This window comes from Chelonia mydas, chromosome 5 (genome assembly GCF_015237465.2).
Source record: "Chelonia mydas isolate rCheMyd1 chromosome 5, rCheMyd1.pri.v2, whole genome shotgun sequence".
Taxonomy (NCBI): Eukaryota; Metazoa; Chordata; order Testudines; family Cheloniidae; genus Chelonia; species Chelonia mydas.
In genome coordinates this window covers 71858698-71884410 of record NC_051245.2, presented here as the reverse complement: position 1 = coordinate 71884410, position 25713 = coordinate 71858698, and the positions used below count along the sequence as shown (strand labels likewise).

The 25713-nt window shown below is 36.9% G+C and overlaps 1 protein-coding gene across 3 annotated transcripts in view; it reads right to left on the bottom strand.

The window, feature by feature from the left end:
• Window positions 1-233: 233 nt before the first annotated feature.
• Window positions 234-25713, bottom strand: part of AP3S1 (adaptor related protein complex 3 subunit sigma 1) — a 42020-nt gene continuing 16540 nt past the window's right edge. For 2 of the 3 annotated variants that reach the window (XM_037901574.2, XM_037901576.2), the window contains exons 4-6: window positions 20764-20835; window positions 11083-11190; window positions 234-820 (exon numbers count right to left, since the gene is read on the bottom strand). In XM_037901574.2, the coding sequence (XP_037757502.1) occupies window positions 692-820; window positions 11083-11190; window positions 20764-20835 (309 nt within the window). In that variant the 3' untranslated portion in view covers window positions 234-691. Of the gene's footprint in view, window positions 821-7606; window positions 7649-11082; window positions 11191-20763; window positions 20836-25713 lie in introns of all 3 variants that reach the window. The other variant, XM_037901575.2, reaches the window with a different exon arrangement.

The window sequence follows — 25713 nt, the reverse complement described above, 5'->3', positions numbered from 1 at the left end:
CCATTTTTAATAGAGGCAAATTTCTTCTTCAAAACAATCTTGAATAATCTGTGTGTGAAATTCATAGTTCCAGAACATTCACACAATATTTTAGTATAATTCTTTTAACATTTGGACATCAAAATGATACATTAACACTAACACAATTTTTTTATACACACGCTTTGCTCAACAAACAGGAAGCAAGTGATTTGTTGCTAAGAGTAGATTTCAGACAAAAACATGTTTAGAAGTCCAGTTAATTATGACTTTATTTAAACAAAAACAAAAGACAGTTTAATGTTTTCATGCAACACACACACTCTGATCTTAAATAATCATGACAAACAGCAGAAGTAGATAAGGAATGCTGCACTAATCATAGACCTTAGTGGATATACAAAAAGACTCAATATTATAGGTTATATAAAGTAAAGAATATCTTAAATACTTTTCCAAAATACTGCAGCAGCCAAGACAGTGATATGCCTTACAAGGGCATAGGAATGGAATTTAGAAAATCACACAGGAACTACCCATTTCCTTTAAAATCATTGCGCAAGACAAAAGCAACATTCAACTTCACATACTGATTTTACACAGAATTTCTATGAAGCACCTTTACTTTTTATCCAAATAACAAAAGTTAGAAATGTCTTTGTTTGGTAAACCTCAATTACATTTTTCCTTGATTTTACCTGTAGTAGCCATTTTATTTAAAAGAGGGCAGGTTTGGCACTTTTATACTGATGTCACCAATATTAATATTTCTTGGGATCTCTGGAAGATTCATATTCTTTACAGCTGACACAGCCCGGGCTGGGGCTCCTGCTAAACCAGCCTGTATATAGAAGTAAAGAAAAAAATACAACACAGGTGAAGCCTATTACTACAAGTGGGATAGGCAGACAACACTAACATTTAAATTGTTCGCACGGTTATGAGATTAGAAAGACCAGATGGTAGTTTGCGTTGGAATGAAATGGGTTATTTGGAAATACTAAACCAGAAAGAGAAAACAGTTCACACAACGTCTAAAATATTATGGAAACACGCTGTGTCAATTTGATGAAAAGTATATGGGAGTAGGGAAGGACCAGAGGAAACCAGGCTAAGTAATAAAACCACCACACTGAGATATAGCTGAAGCTAACATACTGTCTTTAACTTGTACTGATCCTAAAGCCACTTACATGATCCATAATCTCAAATCATTCGAGACACCTGCAATTCCTAAGAATACCGAGACATTAACAGTCATAGCTTAATTTTATTGGCTTGAGTCAAGTCAAACATTAAACAATTGTATTTAGTGTTAATTTCCTCTGCTCTTTAATCAGTTAAAGTCACTCATTAATTTGTAAAATAAAAGAACATTTTACAACTAATTTTATTCTAGTACTGCCATTTAGACAAAGTTGCTGCCCTGCCTAAGTTCCACGGGCTAGATCCTCAGCTGGTGTACACTGACATAGCTCTGCAAACTTCTATGCAGCTATACCAATTTACAGCGAACTAATGATCTGATCCCAAGTCTGTACAAGGGGCAAAAAACCCATACAACTCTTTATTTGAAATGTTTTTTGCACAGTAGCTGGTTTTCTAACGATTTATTCTAGTATTTCTTTTAAAAAGTAATGACTTGAAAAATACATAAAATACATTTAGGATCAAAGGCCCATATTTTTAGAACTGCACCACCACCAACAAAAATGTAGTACTGGAATGTACACAACTGCACACAATCACAGTAATTACGTGCATGCAATTCTGAAAAGCTGGGCCTAACATTTTCAATGGAATGCAAAACAAAGCATGAATCATTTGATTTCTTCTGCCCACTTACTAACGATGCTGATTTTTTCCCCTTTAATATTTAAGGGGGAAAAATGCTCATGAGTTAAGTTTTTTATGCCAAGCATTATTACCCTGTAGATTTTTTGTATGGCCAAATGACAAGTTGTATCCCCTGAAAACAAGGATTTGTAGTAGAAATACTGACTAATTTCCAACTCAGAGCCCTATGGGATACAGAGAACCTCTCTCCATTATTAGTTTCTAAATACAGGTGTTCCTAATTGAAAAGCATAAAGAATTATTTAAAGATAGAAACTAGAATCAAATCACCATTGTATTTACTAGTGTGCAGAAAAGCTAAAACTTATTTTAAACACCATAACTTTCCCCCTCAATAAAACAACTCATTGCACATGTATGGTCAGATGTAGAATGTGAAAACAAGACTGACTATCTTGCTGAAACATATGTAGAATTTACCTGTGTCAGTATTTCAGGTTTACAACACAGGAAAGAGACCCAAAAGCAGCTAGAGTGTTAGATAGGCTGCTGGCTACTCTCACTAATATTACTTTTTTAAAAGTCTGCAAAATGGTTTTAAAAAGCAAAGGGTATTTGGAAAGATAGAGATTTAAATTTAATATTCTCTAGATTAAGAACATTAAAACTTATCTATCGAGGCTTAACATAGTGCTTAATACATTAACAATTTTTTAAAATTAAATTTACATAGGCAATTCTCAGAACTAACGATCTTAGAAAGCAATATTCCTGTACAATATTTATACTTGGGGGATTTAAGTAATGAGCTAATATAAACAAACGGCAAGAAAAAAAATGTAAAAGCTATTCCAATAAACAAAAGATTAAACATTTGGAGATGGAAGATATCTAAGATTTTATTCTAAACTGGGTAAGGACCCTGAATTCTGAGTGAGCAACATGGCAAAAAAGAATGGTGGTTTTCTGGAGACATCTGATTCATACTTGTTCATAATAGTATTTTCTGTAATTAATTACTGCTCAAAGTACAGTCTCTACATGTAATGTATAATGTTTTTAAAAGATAGTTTGTAGTATTTACAGTAATTGGGCTAAGGTGCATATGACATCTGTGGTATCAGCTTGCAGTGGTGAACAAAAACCCCACAGATATGCAACAATTCATTAGATATACGCAATATCCAGATTTAAAGACGGACTACAAAGTGGAACAGTATTTTTTCTCTCTACCGCTCTTTTACAAGGACTAAAGTTGATCTAAGATTTTCCCCAACCCTATACAATTTTGTTTTTATACCAAAGACAGAAAAACCTAAGATGAAATTCTCACTTCTTTGGACTTTTTATGCCCCGTGGAAGGGTTAGTGCAGTGCAAACGGGCTCAAACTTTCGGATCCAGCCACAGGAGGATCAGGGTTGAGGCAGATAGCTGTGAGTGTCTTCTGTGGACCCCTCACAAACACTGGCATAAGAGGCATGCCAGGTTGAGAAGGGCATATCAGGGGTGGCACTGTAACACTAGAGATTCCAGGCAGTGCTGCAGCACACAGGAAGCCAGGCCATGCTGCCGTAACTTAATTGGTGCCCCATCCCCACCCTGGCTGTCTAAATGGTGCTGGGGAACATTAAGTACACCAGAACTGGGAAAGCTTGAAGCCACTTCATGGGCTGAGGCATAGTACAGACCCTCACCTAAAAAGAATACCAGAAGTACTGTACCCTGACTTCCCTCTTGTATCTGGAAAACTGTCACCATCATCTCAACTCCATGAGAGCGGAAGTCAAGAGCTGGTATTACTAATATAAAAACTCACAAGTAGAAATTTTAAAAAAAAAATCCTTGAGGCTCACTTTATACATCCCACAAGAGCACTGCCAAGCACAGTACTACCTTTTTTATTGTGGTTTGCCTTTAAAAAAACATAATGCAATGAGATAATGCAACAAGAAATTGATTGTAAAACCTCCGTTTTGATTTGAGAGTCTTGCAACATCTCTATTAATACACAAATAACTGTTCAGAAAGTTTTACAAGATACCAAAGAAAATGTGAATTTCCTCCTCTAACTTGATTTCTCTCTCTTTTAAATACAATATTGAGTTGCCGGAGAAAAATCCTTTGAGCAATTCCAAGAATAGGACAATGTAAACTGTTTTCCATACAGAAGATGTAAATACTGTTAAAGCAACAACAAAAGCAATGAATTATACAATTCAAAACTTAAACAATGGGAAACGAGCAAAATACTATAAATAATGCACGTGGTCCACATAGACAGACATGGGTGGCAATTTAAAACACAGATGTCTTTCTAGGTGACTAGGATGGAGATCCCGTACCCTAATTTAATGCAGATTAGGGTTCAGGCAAAAATTTACTCTAATTTAATGAAGGATAATTTTTCTTTTTTGAATGGACAAATAAAAACTTGAACATAACTGGCCATTATTTTTACCTACCTGCAGCTATCCTCTTTACATAGACTTACAGTCCCTGACTCCCACCCCAAGAAAATGAAGACATAATTGAGAATTATTTAAAATACCATAATTGACACCCAAAAAATAAAATAATTAAAATAAAATCAAAAATACAACACCACACTTTTAACTAAACTTCATCTATGACAATTTTGGTTTAAGATCAAAGAATATCCATGATAGAAGGACTATGGCATTTCAGATTGCCTCTTTTCTGCCTGCAAGTGAAACAGTTTCCACAGTGAAAGATAAGGATTCATCTTCACACACTAGAGCGTAGACATTCTCAAGCCACCACTCCCTTTTCTCCTAAAGTCCTCCTCTTTATTAAATGGATTTGTGATTTGACATATGTCGCATTTACATACTGCAATGCCCTTTTAGCACAACCATTCTCACAATTTTATAAGCACAAGACAAAGTCATACAGTACTTCTAAGACACACTGAACAGATTTTTAGATTAAGAGGTCTAATAAAAAATATCTGACAAAAGGTATTACAGTAACAAAAAAAAGTAATCCACAGTAAAAGTAGTTTGTGTTTGTATTAAGTTATTATATATTGAATGCATCAGCAGACTTATCAATGTTTAGTATGTCAAGTAGTAAACTGGTGAGCAATTCTGCTATTTTTCTGTAATTCCTGCTGCCAAGAGAAAATTTAATTTATGAAGGAAAAAAGGAATCACAAGAAATACTTCAAATTCAATTTGTTCATAAAAGGTTTGTGGCAGGTACCTGATGAGAAAGTAGTTACTGTAATATTGCACAGTATAGCTTTCAACTACTTTTATTATTCAATACTTTAGAAGAAAAGTTAGGGTGGCGAAGGAAAAATTATAACACTTTAAAAAACTAAGTGGCAAGCCTTGATCATGCAGTGAATTATGAAGGTTCACAGCAAGCAAAATGACCTAAGCAAGTGAAAATGACATTTTTCAAGCATGTTCATGAAGTTTTAGAAGTACGGTATGAACTTGCATATAGCTGTTATTACAATGAACCAAACACCGTATTTTCCCCCTAGCTGCTTTGTATTCTCCATTTCACTGTTAAAAAATGTTGTACACTAATCCTGAAACACCTGACATGTTAATACTTTATTCACAGCCACTGCAAGAATGTTTGTAAATCTGACAGTATACTTAAAGGCTTGTGGCTTCAACATGAATTATCAATGCCACATAAGGAACTTTAAATAATATGGCTGTTTTGCTTGAGATCAAAGCTAGCACATTCCGTTGAGTAGGATGAACAGAAAATGTTCTTCTATTTATCAAATGAGAAATTTCAATTCACTTAAATACTAAATATGTTAGGTATAATTTGAGGTCATTATTTTGTTAATATGGTAATTATATGTCACAATATTCTTTCCTGATAATCCTGGTATAATGTGTTACATGAAGATAACCCTAGAAATGTTGATTTTATTCACATTTTTTAAAAGATCTCAAGTACACAGGAACAGATTACTGGTGCTTTTGAAAGTTTAGGTAATATTCATGTATGCTTCTTACTAGACAAATGGATAAATATTTAGGCTGCCCTTCCAACAGCTCCACAAGCTAACTGTTATAGTAAAAAGGAGGGACAAAAATATGAAGCTTACTTGAAAATGAATTAATGAAGGCTGAAACCCTGCTAGAGAAACTGGTCTTTTCCATATGTATTGGAATGTACTTGGATATCACTGCTGCTGGTGTTTTATACCAACTCCTCTTCCCAGAGGAAGTATGATTTCAAAGCAGCAGGGTTATGAATAGGATGAAAGGATGCAATACAGAATAAAAAGGAATGATCATGTTCTCTGCTCATGAGGTTAGATAAATGAACAGAATTAGAGAAAAAACAAAATGAAGTCTGCAGGTATATCAAAATGAGGCCAAACAGATAGAAGACTTAGACATACTCTTAGAAATTTCAAGCACTTGAATCACAAAGATAGTAATGGATGGGAATGATTTTTTGTTTGATTGTTTTTTCTTTAAATTGCCAGACCCAAAAATAAAAAACAGAACCTGCGAACACAACAGAAAACAAAAAAAGTAGCAATATGCCAAAAACTATTGAAAAATTAGCTCCTCTTTCTTACATAGTGAAATATGGCTTATTTTCAGTGACTTGAGGATGAGGATGGTTATTTGTTTAGATTACTTCCTTCATATAATACAAGAAGTTTCAAATTCAAGTAAAATATGTTCTTACCATATAAAATATTTTTACACTAAGCCTTAAAATGCAGAATAGTAAAACCTGACTTCAGATAAGCTATACTTGTTGAAATATTCTTTAAAAAATCATTTTAAAAAGCAGATTTATTTCAAAGGTATTCTTCAACTAATGCACATTGACACTTAAATTACTGTGTTGTACTTAATGTTTCAAATAATCAGGGTCAAAGGGGCAGTCGGCACATTCTGAACTTAAAATGTACACTTCCTTGTCCTTTTCCAAATTCTTTTGTTCATATCTGACTTGGATCGCTGGCTGTTGCTCCATAAGACTCCCTGTGAAAATACCAGAGTGTCTCCTGAAGAAGAAGCCAATGATCCACAACTTCTCTGGACATCAGCACTTGCAAAAGGAGAAAAATATACATTTGAAGTTCATTATGTGCCGACTGTCCTTTGACCCTATTCATTAGTGACATTCAGCACAATAACTTCAACCTTAAAAAGCCAATTATAACATCTGTAGGTCATCTTTACATTTCACCTCTATAATTTTAAATTCTATGGATTATTCAGTATTTATTTGGGATTAAACTTTTAAAACAAAAATGCTTTGTTGTTTATGTGCAACTTTTTCTAAAATTTCACTCCAAGAGCATAAAGGTTCTGATTTTTAATTTGAAATACTGAGTTTGGAAGCTGTACCATTAGAGCTAACACTAACTATGTTAAGGCTCTCATCGGTAGAATGTTCCTGACCATACACTTAGAGTTTAAGTTTTTCAACCACGTGACACTGCACTAGTAATGTCAGCTATTTGTGTGCTCAACTGTTATTCAGATTAATATTTTTTAATTAAAAAAAGATCCACAATTTTTGTAATTTACATGCTGACATAAAAAAACCCAAAGTTAAATTCTACAATGTAGGAAGAAAAATAAAATAAAATAAAGAACATATGAAGTAAATGACAAGCTAGTAAAATACACTCTGGCCAATAAAAGATGAGGGAACTACAAGAAGAAACTAGCACAAAAAGTAGGCTACAAGGACTGGCATGGGTATATTAACACATAATTTTTGAGTCTGGCCTAAATAATTTATTGCCTTTGACATCATTTTGCTTTCCCTTTTTGTTAAAAATACATTTTTTCTCAAAGTCAGCAATACCTGTGTCTACCTGTCCTGTCTGGGAGACTGAAAGATAAAGGTCTGTAAGAGAGAAGAATGGAAAGAGCTAGAAAAGATCAGGAGGTTTGGAAAAATGAGGTCCGACTTAAAAGTAAGACTAAATTCACACCCATCTTAACACCCCAAATAGAACATAAGTAGCCCAGTTTTAGCTGTGGACCTGATAGCATCCCAATGATCTTCTCCCAAGCTTCCCTCCCTTAATCCCAAATCACAGTAATGTTTTTGGTTCAGAGGGATTGACCAGGAATCCATTCAGGGACCAACAATGCTGCTCCGTAGTCACATGTGTCAGCGATGAAGCGCACGCGACACACTTCCCCTCCCTCCAGAAAAGGGCATATTGCCTCATATTCTCATAGTCCAGGTGACAAAGGATTATAGCCAGAAATCAAACCTGAGACTCCATCACAACAATGCAAAGTGCTACTATTCTGCCAAGGGCCCTGGCTAAGCAGTCTTTGGTTTGATAAAGGAGTTTGTTACTCACATTTGTGAATGCAATAAACACATGTTTAACTCTTCATGTTAAATTTCAACTGAAATCCAATAAAAAAAAATTGGAGCAGCTTAACTGTTCAAATGTTTATGACATACAACAGTAAGGCAGACAAAATCTACATATAATCATTTTGCATTTTATTCTATTGAAACTGAACCCAAAACTGAAACCCACACCTATCCACCCACTTTATATTAAAATTTAAGTAAAATGTAAGTAATTTCTGAAGATATAGGCTAAATATATTTCATGAAATTTGCCATTTTAGCTGCAAAAGGAAAAGCAGCTTATCTTTCATACAACTACTTTCTGGACCCAAGCATTTCTAATAGATGGAAACCATACTAAAAGTCAAGAGCTGTAAAGTGTTTGGAAGCCTTGGTAATTTTACGAGTATGAAGTACAAGATCCCATTGAAAACAGCCTCTGGAGAGCTTTTGTTCATTTATTTCTAACGTTGTTTCAATCAAAGATTATCAAAATGACAAGATCCACTGGTTTCTAAAAGTTGTCTGCTACAAAAGAACTTTAATATATACCATGTAGATATATGTTTCAGTTTAAGGTTTGTATCTTGTCAGTTCACCTTTGGGAAAATGAGCTGAGACACAATACCTTTAGTCAAAAAGGAAACAGGAGAAGAAATAGTGATCTGGGAAGAAATGAAGATTAGGTATACATGTAACAAATGACTAATGAATTGACTGAGTAAACATTCACCATGGACTCTAGAGTATCATAATATTACATTAACTGTCAGAGCTGAAAAAGAAACAGTAACTGTACTCAAAATCTGCATTAATGAAGAGCAGATTGTGAAGCTATCCACTCCATCCCAGTCACCAAGTATTTCAGTTTACTACTACTATAATTTTACCTTCTATAATTCATTGCTCTATACAACAGGCAAAACTGCTATGTGGCTAAAATATGGAGCCAAACTTCCTATGAGCCAAATTAATTACTTTGTTTGTATTTTTCTATCAATTAGTTTTGTATTTCAGGCATCATATTAAGAAAAAGGTAGTTAACTTGCAGATGAGGTAGTGGGAAACAATAATTAATAGGGCTCACTGCACTCAACTGACAGATTTGAGATGAGTAATCAAAAGACTGTTCTCTGGCTGATTTAGCAACAGAATTAACAAGTTAGTGAATAAATACCTTAACTAGTGTTTTTAGGCAGAGCTTAAAGAAGTTCTTCAAACACCATGACATAGTAATCTTAAGAAATTATGCCTCTTAAACCTTAGGTTATTGTCTTGCTGTACCCATCATAGAAAAATATGTAAAGAAGTTACTCAGATAGACCTTACCTTATTTTATAAGGGGGAAAAAACAAACAACATTTACTTGGGCAAGATCAATACTTTGTCAGAAAGTTAAACGGCATTTTGGGCATCTTATTAAAATTCTATAATTTATTATTGGGCATACATTGGCATAAACAGTATCATATCATTGTCAACTTGTGTGTTTCTCAGTCAGTGCTGTGCTGCTTCTTGAAGCGACTAAGAAGTGGTGCAAAATGGAAAATCAGAGGCACAGACAGACTGAAACGGTTGCTATGCCAGATTACGAATTAGGAGTAACAGTATAAATGGCTGGACATAACATAGCTTCAGAGCTCATTTCTCACTTAATTTGGTAGATGTAATAAAAATATTTGTTAAAATGTAAACTATTAAATTTGCAGTGTTTTCCCAATTTGAACGATAGCAATGAGCTTCCAGAAAAAGATAAATTGGTCAGACACAGGATTATCACCTCTCACAAACAAGGATCAGCCAAGGAGGTTTAGCTAACATATTGCTGGTTTACGCTGCAAGTGACACAATATATAAAGATCATAACATTTTATGTCACAGTTATATTACTTCTAGCATTCTCCCCACTGCAAATTAAATTCAGCAGTACTAAACTAAGCCAATTAGATATCAAGTTCTGCAGAATCAAACACTTGGCACTGAATTTATTTAAACTACAGTTATATCCTGCCAGTGAATTGGTGATAGCCATAAGTATAAATTTGAGCACGTTTGCCTACTCAAATTTATCTGGCCATTGTACATACAGAATGCAATCTTCCTATTTGAAGGTACACTGAAGACCAAATCTTAGGGTTTGTCTGCATGAACAGTTAGACTGTGGCAAACTGAAAAGTAGAATCTAGCCAGCACTTGCCTACTGCAGTCTCGCTGTCCATGTGCAGCCTGCTGACATGCCTGAACAGTTCATTACTGCGCTTTAATCTATATTCCTCTTTGAAATGGGACAAGCTCAAAGTGCTCTAACAAACTGTGCGCATCAGCAGGATGCACAAAAATACTGAGACTATGGCAGGGTTGTGTGGGGTAGCTTCAGATCCCAAGTTCTGCAGTCAAATTGTTCATGCAGACAAACTCTTATCGCTGCAAATAATGGCAGAACTCCCATCTGTTAAATGGGACCAGGATTGGGCTTTAAATGCATAGCTACCCTCCCACTTCCACCCCAGTTTATCATTTTGTGTTGCAGTATTACTATGACACCGAATACACTACCACTTATTTAACACTTTACAATCTTGTTTGGAGATAGGTATAAATATTTTTTCCCTTAAGTTCTACAGCCAGTATTGGGTTCCATCATGAAAAAACAAACAAACAAAAAACAAGAAGCCAGAGGTCTTGAGTGAAAGAAATTTAAAGGACTATCAATGCACACTGACACCAATGGCAGATGTGGCTTTGTTTGATAAAAGTAACAAAAGAATAATTAGCTACTATTCTATGCAGTTATCACAGAAGATGAAACATACCACATACTAAATGTGCAGTGTCAATTTTTAGCACTATAAGCAAGCAGCTGTATCTCGTATGGTACTGAAGGACAAACAGCACAGGTTGCATATCATGCAGATATTATGATCATGCTTTAAATTAAAGGTCATTATAGAGTCTCTCAGCCTTACCTCAGACTTCTCCAGTTTATTTTGTGCATCAATTTGAGTGACAATTTCATTCATGTTGGTCTCCAAAACCATTCCACCCATGACCATCTCAGCGAGAATGTTATGGACCTAAGAAAGATCACAAAACAATATTTATTTTAATCAGCAAAATACTGTCTGAGTGTTAAGGTGCCAACTACACCACTTACAGAAAATTTATATTTCTGGGTAATATCTAAACAGCCTTTTAAAAATTGTAGGGTCCAGAAAAAGTTGACATAGTCCAAAGTCCACACAGCGAGATCATCAGCACTGCCTGTTCGATGACTAACATCGGAATAAGTGGGAACACTAGTCTCCATTCCCTTTTTAGTCTTTTCTGCAGAGACTGCCAACAAGGGTGCCAATTAATACCAGGTACACTAATGTTTTTAAGAAGGGAGCATTTATGGGATTAAAAACATTGTTCAGAAACATACATAAGAGCAATGAGCACCTTGGACAGGCAGTTTTTTGGTATGAAATAAAAAAATATATCAGTTTAAGCTAAAATAACCAGATAACTTTCATTCCGTAACAAACCAGGCAGGATTAAGGGAAGTAGACTTCAGCTAGACAAGGAAGTTGAGTTAATATCTTTTATTGGATCAATTTCTGTTGGTGAGAGAGACAAGATTTTGAGCCACACAGAGCTCTTCTTCAGGTCTGGGAAACAAAAAAGCAAAATGCAAGGTGGAACAGATTGTTTAGCATAAGCAGTTAGCACACACTGTAAAGTGGCCCTTTAACACCTCTGCAGTCATAAAACAAAAAGAGGGGGTTAGTGGGTTATAGATTATTGTAGTAAACCATACATCCAGTGTCTTTGTTCAGTACATGATTTTTAGAGTCTAGCAAAATAATGAATTTAAGCTCCCAGGCTTGTCTTTTGATAGTGTTGTGCATGTTTCCTTTGAAGATGAGGACTGATAGGTCAGATACAGAGTGATCGCTTTGTGAAAAGTGTTTGCCCACAAGTGATAAGGTTTTGTTGTCTTTCATGATTTTCCTGTGTGAGCTCGCTCAAGCACGCAGTGATTGTCTGGTTTCACCCAGATAATCGTTATTGGGGCATTCAATGGACTGGATGAGGTATATCACATGTTGTGATAGGCACATGTAGAATGTGTGGAAGGTGTGTTGTGTGTGTGTGTGGGGGTGCCGATCATTGTAGCAGTGGAGATATTTCTGCAGGTTTTGCATCTGTTGTTCTGACAGGGCCTGAAGCCACTTTGAACTGATATGTCCCAGTCTGTGGGGAGCCTGCTTTTGATGATGAGTGCGGAAAGGCCAGGGGGCTGCCTGAAATCCAGAAGTGGGAGTTCAGGAAAGGCCTCCCACAGGATGCGGTACCCACTGAGTAAGGGCTGTAACCCTGCATGGGCTCAAGTGTGGGGTGGCAGGCGACAAACAGGGGCATGTGGTCAGAGGGGGTCTTATCTCTGTATTGAAGCAGGCTCTCTCAGGGCATTTGGGTGGCCCATTCCATGACATGATCTACTTCTCTGGTGGAGTGTCCCCATCAGACAAAGGCAGCCATAATGTGCCAAGATTTACATCCTGTAGCACACACTGTGGCATCACAGATTTCTTGGGGTGGCTACTGCATCCATGAAGGTAGACATTGTGTTCTGTGGGTTTTTTGTATACGGTTGTCTGCAGGGCTCTACTGCTGAAGTCAATTGTGGTGTCCAGGAAGTTGATGATAGTGTGGGAGTGTTCCAGAGAGAGTTTAATGGATGAATGGTGGTTGTTGAAGTTGTGCTGGAAATCTATGAGGGAGTTTAACCAATCTGTGCAGAGGATGAAAATATCAGTGATATATTTCAGGTATATCATTGGTTTCATGGTGTATCGGTGCAGAATATCTTCTTCAAAGAGGCCCATGAAGAGGCTGGCATATTGGGGAATCATCCTAGTACCCATGGCTGTTCCCATGGTTTGAAAAAAAAGTGTATGTTGCTGTATATAAAATTGTCATGAGTGAGGTGAAATGGATGAGTTTGGCAATGTATTTGGGGGTAGATATGAGGATTGCCCATTGTCTTGTAAATATCTGAGGCAGACAGCGATTCCATCATTGTGTATGGGCAAATGACATCCATGGTGGCAAGGACGGTATTCTTATCAAGGTTAATATTGCTGAATTTGTGAAGGAAGTCAGTTGTGTCCTGGAGGAAGCTGGCCCTTTGTGGGGTGAGTGGTGTGAGGTCAGTTTCTATGAGCCCTGATATTCCATTAGTAAGAGTGCCATGGCCAGATATGATGGATTTATCCGGGTTCCCTTCTTTGGGTACCTTGGGAAGCAGAAGATCTCTAGAATGGGTTTGTGGGGGATGAGTTTGTAGACTCTCTCTTGGTGTTGTCTGGGGAAGGTTTTGATGGTATCCTAAAGCTCCTGGGTAAACTGTAGTGTGGGGTCTTTTTTAAGTTCTTTATCATAGGCTGTGCCAGAGAGTAGTCTGTTGGCCTTGTTTATTTTGTCATCACGGTCGAGGACTACAATGGCACTCCCTTTGTCTGCTAGTTTGATCATTATCTGGTGGTTAGATCTCAAGGACTGCATGGCTGTCCTCTCAGCAGTGGAGAGATTATGGTGGATCTGAAGTTTGTTAAGGATTTCGTGGTTAATTTTTTTCCTGAACCATCTTTTCTCTCTAATATCCTGGGACTGAAACAGCTACAACTGCGCCTGCAGACTTTAGATGTTCAGTCTAATCCTAGAAAATATCTGACTAAGATTGTTCTTGCCCTCCTAACCCCCGAAAATAGTTTATTACTGGATTCAAGGTTACTCTTTTCTTCTTGAGAGATTGCTAAACCATTACTTTGCCACAAGAGTTGGTTTGGGTGATAATTAAATGGAAAACTGATCAAGCTTCTTTAGAAATGAAAACTTATGGAAATAAATCTATCAAAATGAAGTTCAGTCCCATTGCTGTATTCTGTTCACCTTTAAATCCATCTTATGGCATTTGTTTCCTGAAGTCTTTCATTTATGTGAAACACGTACTTAAGAGAACATTGTCCATTGCAGATGCTTTAACAACTTCTAGGTCAAAAGCTACATTTCTCAACATGACATCCTCCAAAACGACTCATGCAGAATATTAAATTTTTGTGGTTTGCAATTGCTACAATGCTACATTTACTAATAATTTAATTTTTTAAATAAATTATACGTATTTACAGTTAACATTGCTAATTCCCAAGAGAGTCTGAATTTTCAGATTGTCCCAGGTATTATAAATCAAATAATTTTGTGCCTCTCCAGTAAGCATTTTCAAAATTAGACAAATTGTTTTTTAAGATACACACTTAAACTGTGTTTCAAACAGTAACACACACCATCTAAGTAATGTGGCCTACTCTCTTCACCAACTTATGGCAAAGCTATTCTAACTACCTCTAAGTTCTCATGAAAATTTGATTACATTCTCAGAAACGGATAAGTAATATAACAGATGTAGGTTCAATGAACTTGAACCATAAAAAATTGTAACTACGTGGGATGTTTAAAAGACGAGGGAAGACCCAGGGGGGAAAACCTGCCCTATTCATTGCTTTTCTTTGCTCCAATTTAGAAAATTCACATGGTGAAAACGTTCCAGAATATGTATTTAAAACATTTACCATATATGTAGCTGCAAAGATGCAGGAGGCAGTTTCAAAAAGAGTAAAATTGCCAACAAAATCATCTTGATAGTTCAAAAATAAAAGCCATTTTGAAGATGAAAGTGCTGATGAAAAACATTTAAATCTCTAAGCCCTAAATTGTGGAATCAGCCCACTATTACTACATTAACAATTCTTTGAGTTATCCACATTGATTCAGATGTATTCTATGCTTATGTCCTGGTTTCAGGAAAAATAGTTTCCATACGTGAATTAATCTTGGCTATATATTTAGTAATGTGCAGTATTTCAACGCCATAGTAACTGTAAAGACAACCAACATTTGATAACATTTGTAGAGAGTTAAAGAGTGTGATGTGCAAGCAATCTGGCACATCAAAGCATGCTTCTTTCATCATTTTGGCTATTTGTAACATTTCCCAGTTATGGCGACAGATCAAAGAAAGAAGCAAACAGAGACAAAGTATAATGAGATAGCAAAGTGTGAGGCACTTATGTACTGACCTAAAAAGAACCACCACAATTCCTGTTTTTGTGCTACAACTTTGAAGGAATAGTCTAAAGAACAGTATTGAAAACTAGTTTGTTAGTCTATTTCAATTGAAACATGATAAACACATTCAGAGAAGAATGAACAGCTCTCTTCCCTCACGTGCCTCTGCTGCAGAGTTTTAAGAGTCAGACTATCAAACATCAAGGGAAATGATTAAAAAAAATCCTTATTAGGGTGGATTATTTCCCCTGGAGAGGATGTGCACACTGTACATATGCCTTGTAACACAGCCAACAGAACCGGCCTAGAAAGAGTAAACTAAGGGTGGAGAAAAAGAGGTGTCACTCCTCCAATACTGGCTTGTACCTAGATGAATTCAGCACCTTCCAAATTCAGAATTAAAAAAGGGGGGAAAGTGTTATTTTTGGCTTTAATATATTATCTAGATCATTCAAACTAATTAAAGCGGAAGAAAGAAAAAGAACAATCCCCCCACCTCCCCCAGTAGTTTTTATTCATTTAGACAAGGAAATAGTTTATTGCACTATATAAATGCACAATTTCAGTAAGAGAAGCACATGACTAAAAAGGCTAATACCAAAATGAGGAGAGAAAACTGATCCATCGCCTAACACTGTGAAATATTTACCACAAAATTAGATATTCTGAACATTTTGCTGAAAATCTGCAAAAACTGATTTCTCTTTCTCATAGGACTCCTTTCCCCCCTCCCTCTCCCACAACATAACATGTCACTTTATTAAATAGGATCAACCGGGAATGAAAATTAATTTTTTTTCAAACAATGCAATTTCATTCAGATGGAAAGGAGTTTTTTGAATTTAGACACTGTTAGCCATTGCTCAAAAAGTGAAAATTTCTTAGTTACAAAAGTAGCTCTGAACAATGTTTTTGCACCAAAAAGTAAGTGATGGTCATTTTCATAAAGGCAAAAAACATTATGGGGAAATCGTAGCATATTCATTACTAATAAAGGCCTCAAAAAAATGCTACAGTTCCTAGAGCTATGGCTCAGACGACTGAAGAGCTACAGTGTGAGAGGCAACAAGAGCAATGTTGAATTTGGTTAGCCTTGGAGGAGGAGACAGTACATGATGAATGTGTTTTTATCTCAACAGTAGGCAGACGCTCTGCAATATGTAAACGCCAATCATCCTTCATTAACCAAGAAACAAAAGGTTCTTTTGCAGAGTTGTGATCATAAAATACCTTGCAGACAAGTTTACATTCCTTTCTCACCCTATCTCACATCAGATATGCCAATTGGGGGAGGAAAAAGCTGTCCAAACAAGGATGTAGAAGGTCCTTAATTTTAAAAATATGCACAATAATTGTAAGATAAAAGTTTAAAACTGTACATTATTCAAATTAGAGCCTGAATAAACTAAAATATAGTTTATGCATAAAAGCTATATTTTTACATTGTTTAACAAACATTTAATAAGCAAAAGTAGTTTATATATCAGATTTTTGTGAAATTCTATGAGACTTGATCACTGCTTTTCTGGTTTCTCTATGTATAGTACACACACAATATGGTGGGCGATAAATGGTAATCTGGCTCCTTTTCCTCAATGAGTAAGGAGTAAAATTTTCAGACCAATCTTATATAATGAAGAAATAAATTATGGAATATTTCTTCCATCCTTCACCAAGGCTCTTAAGTACAAATATTACCGTTTTCCATTGCCACTTGTAGATTTGCACTATTGTATTTTCTCTTTACAAATATTACTGTCACCATCTTGCCTGCCATGCATCAGAGTCTGTTATTTTAAAAATCAAACTAAAAAAAGAGAGAAATCAGTCAGCACTAGCATAAATGCCAAGTGCAAATCCAGCTTTGGGAAAATACTTCCACTTTGCTCTGGCAGAATTCTTCTTTTGACCTAGCTACTACCTCTCAGAGAGGTGGATTAATTACATCATCAATGGAAGAAACCCCTTCGTTGGTGTAGGAAGCATCTACACTACAGTGGCAAAGCTGCAGCACTTGTAGTGTAGACATAGCCTACGGTTCATAAATTACAAATGCCTGAATAGACTTTATCTACACTTAGACAGAAGCTCTGGATGCCACATTACAGTTGAAAATGAGTCTCAAACTCATTCACTGTAAGATCAGAAAGGAGCATTGTGATCATCTAGCCTAACCTCCTGCACATTGCAGGCCACAGAACCTCACCCACCCAACTCCTGTAATAGACCCCTAACCTCTGGCTGAGTTACTGAAGTCTTCAAATCATGGTTTAAAGACTTTAAGTTACAGAGAATTCACCATGTACACTAGTTTAAACCTGCAAGTGACCCATGCCCTACGATGCAGAAGGCGGCGAAAAAACCCCAGGGTCTCTGCCAATCTGACCTGGGAGAAAATTCCTTCCCAACCCCAAATATGGCAATCAGTTAGATCCTGAGCACATGGGCAAGATCCACAAGGCAGATACCTGGGAAATAATTCTGAGCCCTCCCCATCTAGTGTCCCATTTCCAGCCATTGGGGATTTTTGATACTGGCAGTCGCCAGTGGGCCACATGCCATTGTAGGCAGTCACATCATACCATCCCCTCCATATATTTATCAAGCTCAGTCTTGAAGCCAGTTAGGTTTTTTGCCCCCACTAATCCTCTTAGGAGGCTGTTCCAAAACTTCACTCCTCTGATGGTTAGAAACTTTCGCGTAATTTCAAGCCTAAATTTATTGATGGCTGTTTATATCCATTTGTTCGTGTCTCCATATTGGCGCTTAACTTAAATAACTCCTCTCCCTCCCTCCCTGGTATTTATTACTCTGATCTATTTATAGAGAGCAATCGTATCGCCCCTCAGTCTTCTTTTTGCTAGGCTAAACAAGCCACGCTCCTTGAGCCTCCTCTCAAGGGAAGGTTTCCATTCCTTGAATAATTCTAGCAGCCCTTCTCTGCACCCTGTATCAGTTTGAATTCTTCTTTCTTAAATATGGGAGACCAGAATTGCACACAGTATTCCAGATGAGGTCTCACCAGTGCTTTGTATAATGATAGTAATATTTCCATGTCTCTACTGGAAATACCTCTCCTGATGCATCCTAGGACTGCATTAGCCTTTGTCACAGCCACATCACAATGGTGGCTTAAAGTCATCCTGTGATCAACCAATACACCCAGGAATTTCTTCTTCTCTGTCACTTCCAACTGCTAAGTCTCCAGCTGACAGCAAAAATTCTTGTTGTTAGTCCCTGAATGCATGACCTTGCACTTTGCATTGTTAAATTTCATCCCATTTCTATTCCTCCAGTTTACAAGGTCATCCAGATCTTCTTCTATGATATTCTGGTACTCCTCCATATTGGCAACACTGCCCAACTCTGTGTCATCTGCAAATGGTATTAGCACACTCCCACTTTTTGTGCCAATGTCAGTAATAAAAATGTTAAATAAGAATGGTTGCAAGACCGATCCCTGAGGAACTCCACTTGTAACCTCCCTCCAGCCTGACAGTTGACCTTTAAGTATGACAACTGTAGTCTCCCCGTTAACCCGTTCCTTATCCACCTTTCAATTCTCATACTTCATTTTGCATTCATATTCTCATATTTCAATTCTTAATCCCTAGCTCTCCAATTTAACTAATAATTTCCCATGTGGAACTGTATCAAATGCCTTGCAGAAATCCTGGTAGATTAGATCTACTGCATTTCCTTTGTCTAAAAAAATCAGTTATCGTCTCAAAGAAAGATATCAGGTTGGTCTGACACGATCTGCCTTTTTGTAAAACCACGTTGTGTTTTATTCCAATTATCATTAACCTCTATGTCTTTAACTACTTTCTTTTTCAAAATTTGTTCCAAGACCTTGCATACAAAATAACAGGCCTGCAGTTTCCTGGATCACATTTTTTCCCCTTTCTTAAAAACCATATTAGCAATTCTTCAGTCATAGAGTATGACCTCCATGTTTACAGATTCATTAAAAATCCTTGCTATTGGACTTGTAATTTCATGTGCCAGTTCCTTTAATATGTCTTTATGGACCAGTTACAAATCCACTGAAAAAAACCTAATAGCCAGAGTAGCTCAAATGAGACGGTTATAATCCTGGTAACCTTGTTCATTGCACTATCTTGAAAACGGTCACAATACAATCCAAGAACTGTAGAGATTAATGCCAGTATTTTCAAACCTGCAGGCCTTAAGTTAGGCCATTTAGCAGACGTGTCCTGATTTTTCATCTTCGGAAAAAAATAAATAAGGCCACTTTTGCTTAACTATGGAATTAAGGGCCTAATTTTAGGCTGCAGGTTTGAAAATATTGGCCTAAGCCATTAGTGGATTCTGTCTAGATTCAGTTACTTTATTTGATGAAAAAACTGTTTTGTCATAAAGAGAAACCCACAAGGTTATAATAAAATATTTGTCTATCACTGTTTGCAATCTCAATATTATCAGCATAATCAAAAAAATTAAATTTTAGGAGCAAAACCAACTTCTCTTTTGGGATGGGGAAAGCACAATTAATTTATTACTGTGAAATTTTAATGAACTTTTCAGGAGTATCAAATCAGTTCAAACACCAACACAGATCTACTGAAATTTTCAGTGATCAGTGTCAACAGGTAAGCATTCTTTCTTTAAGAAGGATGCAGTCAGCTTGCAATCAGCTATTCAGCTTCAAAAGGTGAGTTTCAGGTAGTACACTTGCCCTTCTTCCTCTTTCCAGTTTTTGCTGCATCAATATCACATTTCCCTTTAATGTTTTTCTTGCTCTGTTGAGATGTGAAAAACTCTCACAAAGAGGGGGATATGACTGCACACACAGAACAGATATATGCACAAAGTAAACACAATGAAAAAATTGAGAGGAATAACCATTTTCCTCCAATCTCTCTCAACTACAGTCATTTTAGATGTTACTTGTAGTCAGAAGTTGACAGTGTCCTTGTAAATGACAGACTGCATTAGTAACAGCATGTCCCTATACCAGACCAATAAATAAGTCAATTATACCATCTAGCTGGGAGTTCACACAGAACCTTCTATTTAAACACGAGAAAAGACATTAATATGTATTAGGGGGTTCAGTACAGAATCCATCCCACCCCCAGTATACTAACTTCATTTCTGAGTTATATGTTCATAATAAAATATGTGAAAGGCAATTGCTGGATTTGGAATGCTAAAATCCAAAGTTAATGTCAATTCTGAGTAACATATCATTAAAAAAGAAACCTGGGCGAAAATATTTCTTGGAACCATCAGCTTCCCTCATCAGAAGAACAATATTCTGGTGTCTCAGGTTTTGCATTTATACACACAGTTACATTGCAGACATCTCCTAAGTAAATGTACTAATGAATTTCACTAAAGACATGTTCCAGCACACTTTTTGCACTTTAAAAATAACTTGATAGAAACTGACAAGATTTCACCAACAACAAGGATAGGCTTGTTATACACTCTGTCAGATTCAGGACCAAATGTTTCTTGTCAAGAAGAATGTTTGGTTCAACTGATATTATAGTAGCTCAGCACAGTACCTTGTCTACATGGAAAATTAAATCCAGTTCACAGACATTTTCAAAACATTTGTCTAGTGTTTCCACGAATACCTGTGGAAGAAAAAACAAAGCAAAAGGTCAAGGTTTAAGAGCAACGCAATCATTCCAATATTTATGAACTTCAAACGTGGCACATATGGAAAATAGAGATCATGTAGATTTTACAAGGCCTACTGTATCTGAAAAACATGTGTGGTTAACACTATTATTGGGATCCTGTAATGCTGGCAGGCCTCAGGCAAAAGGGTATGTAAAGTAAGACAGCTTTTAATACAGCTCTGCAACATGGCCAAGGGATTACACATATACAAAAGTTAAAGAATAGTCACACATTGAAAGAACATTCCAAGAAAATCTATACTGCAATTTTATGCAGTTGTGATCTGAACTGTTTCTTCTAATTTTATTGGGATGCCAACTATCTAGTAAAAATGAATTTCAGCTGTTTATTTTTACCAATTTATTATTTATATTCCAGTAGCCTGCTTCCACTTCTCTCCTCACAGAATCTCGCCGATTTCTTCCAAGAGAAAATTGCTAAAATGTGACGTGACCCTCACACTTCCCTTGGCTTGCCTTCTCTTCCCCTCCTACAACCCTCTCTTCTTCGTCCCCTGTCACAGAGGCAGAAGTTTCTCATCTACTTTCCTGCTCTATCCTCTCCATTTGCCTCAGTGATCCCATCCCATCATTTCATCCCCTCCCTTCTTCTTCTTCTTAACCTCTCATGCTCCTCTGGTTCTTCCTCCCACCCCCATAACTCAAGCATGACTTAGTCTCTCCCATCTTAAACAACACCCATCCTTGACCCCACTTGCTTCAACTCCTGCCCATTTCCCTTCTCCCTTTCAACTCTAAGATCACGGAATGAGCTGTCTATAACTATTGTCTGAAGTGCCTCTCCTCAAAATCCATCACAGACTGGTTTCAGCCCCAGCACTCCACTGAAATCACTTCTGCCAAATTCTCTAATGACCATGTCCTAACCTAAGCTAAGAACTTGTTCTCCATCCTCATCCTCTATCTGTCACCCACCTTCTACACAGTCAACCATGCTCTCCTTGAAATGCTGTCCTTCTTTGGCTTACATCACTCTCCCCTCTCCTTGTTCTCCTAATCGCTCCTTCAGCAGATCTTCCTCATCCCTCTTCCATCTTTCTGTGAGGGTTCCACAAGGCTCTGTCCTTGCGCCCCTTCACTTCTCCCTTTGCATCCTATCTCTGGGTAATTTCATCTGCAAACACAAATTCAATTACCATATCTCTGCTGAGCACTCATAAACCCACCTCTCTGCTCAAGACCTGTCTCCTTCTGTCCAAACTAAAATCTCAGCTGGTCTCTCTGACATCTCCTTGTGGATGTCTAGCTGTCAGCTCAAGCTCAACACAGCTAAAGCAGATCTTAATCTTCCCCCATGTCTTTCCCGTTACCTTCTTTCTCAATCACTGGACAACACCACCATCCTGACAGTCACCTCGGTGTCATCTTCAAAGTGAACATCTCTTTATGTCCAAGTCTCGCAGATTCTTTCTGCATAATATCTTAAGATACAGACTTTCCTTTCCATCCATACAAATAAAATTCTCATCCAGGCTCTCATCATACCACGTTGCAATTACTGCAAGATCCTTTTATCTGGTCTTGACAAATGCAATCTTGCCCCACTCATATCCATTCAATATGCTGCTGAATGGACCATTTTCCTACCCCATTGATTTGACCATGTTGCACCTCTCTTTATATCCATCCACTGTGCATTCCCACCAGCGGAAATATTGATGCCTAATGAATTTAGGCAACTACAGGATTAGACGGCAGCGAGCAGGGGTTGAAGATCTCAATGGTGCCTAAATGTTTTTGTAATGTAAATGGATTTAGGTGCCTCTGCCTCTTTGTGGATCTAGACCTGTGTTATTTCTTAAATGGATTCAATACAAGAGTTACTATGATAATTAACCTTACAAATAAATATCTTAAATTTAATTGAATACTAACCCCAACAAGCTGCCTCTTTTCTTCATGCTTAAAAAGTACTAATTTTCTTCATATAGCTAACTGTTAAGACACCAAATGTCTTCTAGAAACAGGGCACGTTTACAAATGATTAGTTCATATGTTAAACTGCTTAAATGATGTTTACAATGTGGCTCAGAGAAGCCATGATTGCCCAGGGGAAATTCTCTTAACTTCTGTGTGCCTCAAGGGGGATGTATATATAAGGGCAGTTTTGTCTAGCATTTAGCCACAAAAATAAGTGTATCCTCTATCTAGAGGAAGTTATCCTGATGCTATTTATGTTTAGAGGTTGGGGGTGGGAAAAAGCACAGTTTTCCAAAGCACAGACAACAAAGATATTTATAAATTCTGACCTTAAGACACTCATTTAGTACCTTGAAAAATGTTCCTTTATACAAAATGACATTTTAAAATAAGGCATAAGAAGCGAAGTGTCTTCACTAGCGATATTTATGTTCACAGACAGGGGAACAGGAAAGGAGCAACTGAACGGTATTTCACTCTTACACTGTCCCAACAACTAGGACCTCTCCTCACTCCTCACAACAGCCTTAGATCCATAACTTCAGTGACTGCCCTTAAAAAAATTTATTTAAATTAATGCAAATATCAAGGTAGCATAATTAGTTATCTAAGACAATACAGGAAAGTTTTGGAAGATAACCACTGAAGCCCAAAAACCTCTGTCTACACAGCATGATCATTAAGCACTAAATACACTGGTAAATTAAGAGAAAACTATTAGTTTTGCAGAGCCCCACAGTTGGAATTTTCACAAGATAAAGATTTCTATTAATAAAATATTTGAAATTTCTCAGTCTTCTACTGGTGACAGCTGGGATTATGTGTGACACTGGTAGGGCAGAAGCCCAGAATCAGACTGTAAACAGGTTTATAACCTTTTATGTCACATTCATTTTAAAAAGTATTACTCTAGAATACAAGTTATAAGAAGGGAGATTAATTAAAATTAAGTATTTTTAAAAAGTCTCAGAATAACTGCATCAGTGGATAAAATAAGAGCCAACATGCTTACAACACAAAATTTATTTTAGTGTCAAACACGTGCACCAAGAGATAAAAGCACACAGATCTCAAACAAGGCAGTAATTGCTTCAGATGCGTTAGCACTTATGGGTCATGAGAACCAGGGGTTTTTTTCTCCTTAAGAGAAAAACTAGTTCAAATGTACTATTGGGATGCCACTGCAGCTGAGCCTAACTATAGGACATTAAATTAATCATGAAACTGACATCCAAGGAATTGCTGGCTACCTACTGACTTTCACAAAGCAACTTCATAAAAAAGATTGAGCAACAATGCAGGAACAATGTGAGTCACAGAACAGAGAATTAAAAATGAATTCTGGAGGCAAATAAATCTCAAGCCAAGACCTGGTGACTAGAGATGTAGAAATAGTGTGTTTTCCGTAACTAACTATGCTCCAAAGTGAATTTTTAGCACCCCCTTGTGCTTTACTTTTAGAATTACATGAACTATTACAATAAAGCTGTATTTTATTTTTTGTTTTAATTTTACTCAAATATTAATAAACCTAAATACATACAATACTAAGTATAGCATACATAATCAAAACCTCAGTTTGTTCTTAGTGTTATGGTAAGACAAATTAAAAGTCCATTGTCAGCATCAGGGCCCACTGTGCTCAGCAACATAACAACACAGTCCTTGTCCTGAAAAACTTCCATTCTATACAGACAAAGTGGGAGAAAAAGGACACAACACACAAGCAGAAGATTGGGAACTGAGGGACAAAACGACTAAATGACTTGCCCAAGATCACACAGGAAGTCCGTAGCAGAGAAGGGAATTAAACTCAGATCTCTGAAGTCCAGTGTTTAGCCACAAGACAAGACCATCCCTTCTCCTCTTGCATTAAGTACTCAGATTCTACTACAGCATTAACGGCTGAAAAAAACAGATAACTAATCAAATGCATCTAAAACACAGATACTATAAAACGATAAATCTAAATAAGAAATATTATGGAATGTCTATTTCAGATCTAGAAAATCCTGTTTGTATTTGGTGTCAATAGACCTACTTTCTTAACTCAGGTTTTTGTGTGTCACCAAATCTAGAGAGCACTAGCAAACCTCAAGAGAGATTAATCCAGTCTGCCTGTGAAAGTGTTTTTACTACAGTGCAAGCTGTAATGTCATCATTCAGACAACTGGCTCAAAGTGATCTCTGATAGACGCATGGGACAATCATCCAGGCATTTAATACCTAAATGGTTGGACATTAGTAGTTATAGCAGTAAATAAATGCAGCACCACCACACATGGGGCTGACTTTCAATGAAACTTGGAAGCTTTAATAGTGCTGAGTATAACAATACATGTTCCTAGTGGAGCTGGTCAGCATGAGCACATTACACTTGTTCTACATAAACTATACTGACTTCCCCGCTGCTTCTGGGTGCAATCTGAAGTATCTGGTTTACTCTATAAAACCTTATATGGTTTAGCAGGTGGCTGCTTTAGGGATCACAGAATTCCCTGTGCACTATAAAAACTGCTCAAGTCAGCTGAGATGCTTTTGCTGAGAGTCTTTTTGATCACAAGCTCCTTGGGACAGGGTCCATCTCTTCTTACGTTTGTGCCAGGTCCTGCACAACAGGACTTGGGTACTGACATCTGGGAACTACTGCACTTGAAGCACTACAAAAGTTAAGTTTCAGAGTAGCAGCCGTGTTAGTCTGTATTCGCAAAAAGAAAAGGAGTACTTGTTGCACCTTAGAGACTAACCAATTTATTTGAGCATAAGCTTTCGTGAGCTACAGCTCACTTCATCGGATGATTTCCACTGAATACGTCCGATGAAGTGAGCTGTAGCTCACGAAAGCTTATGCTCAAATAAATTGGTTAGTCTCTAAGGTGCCACAAGTAC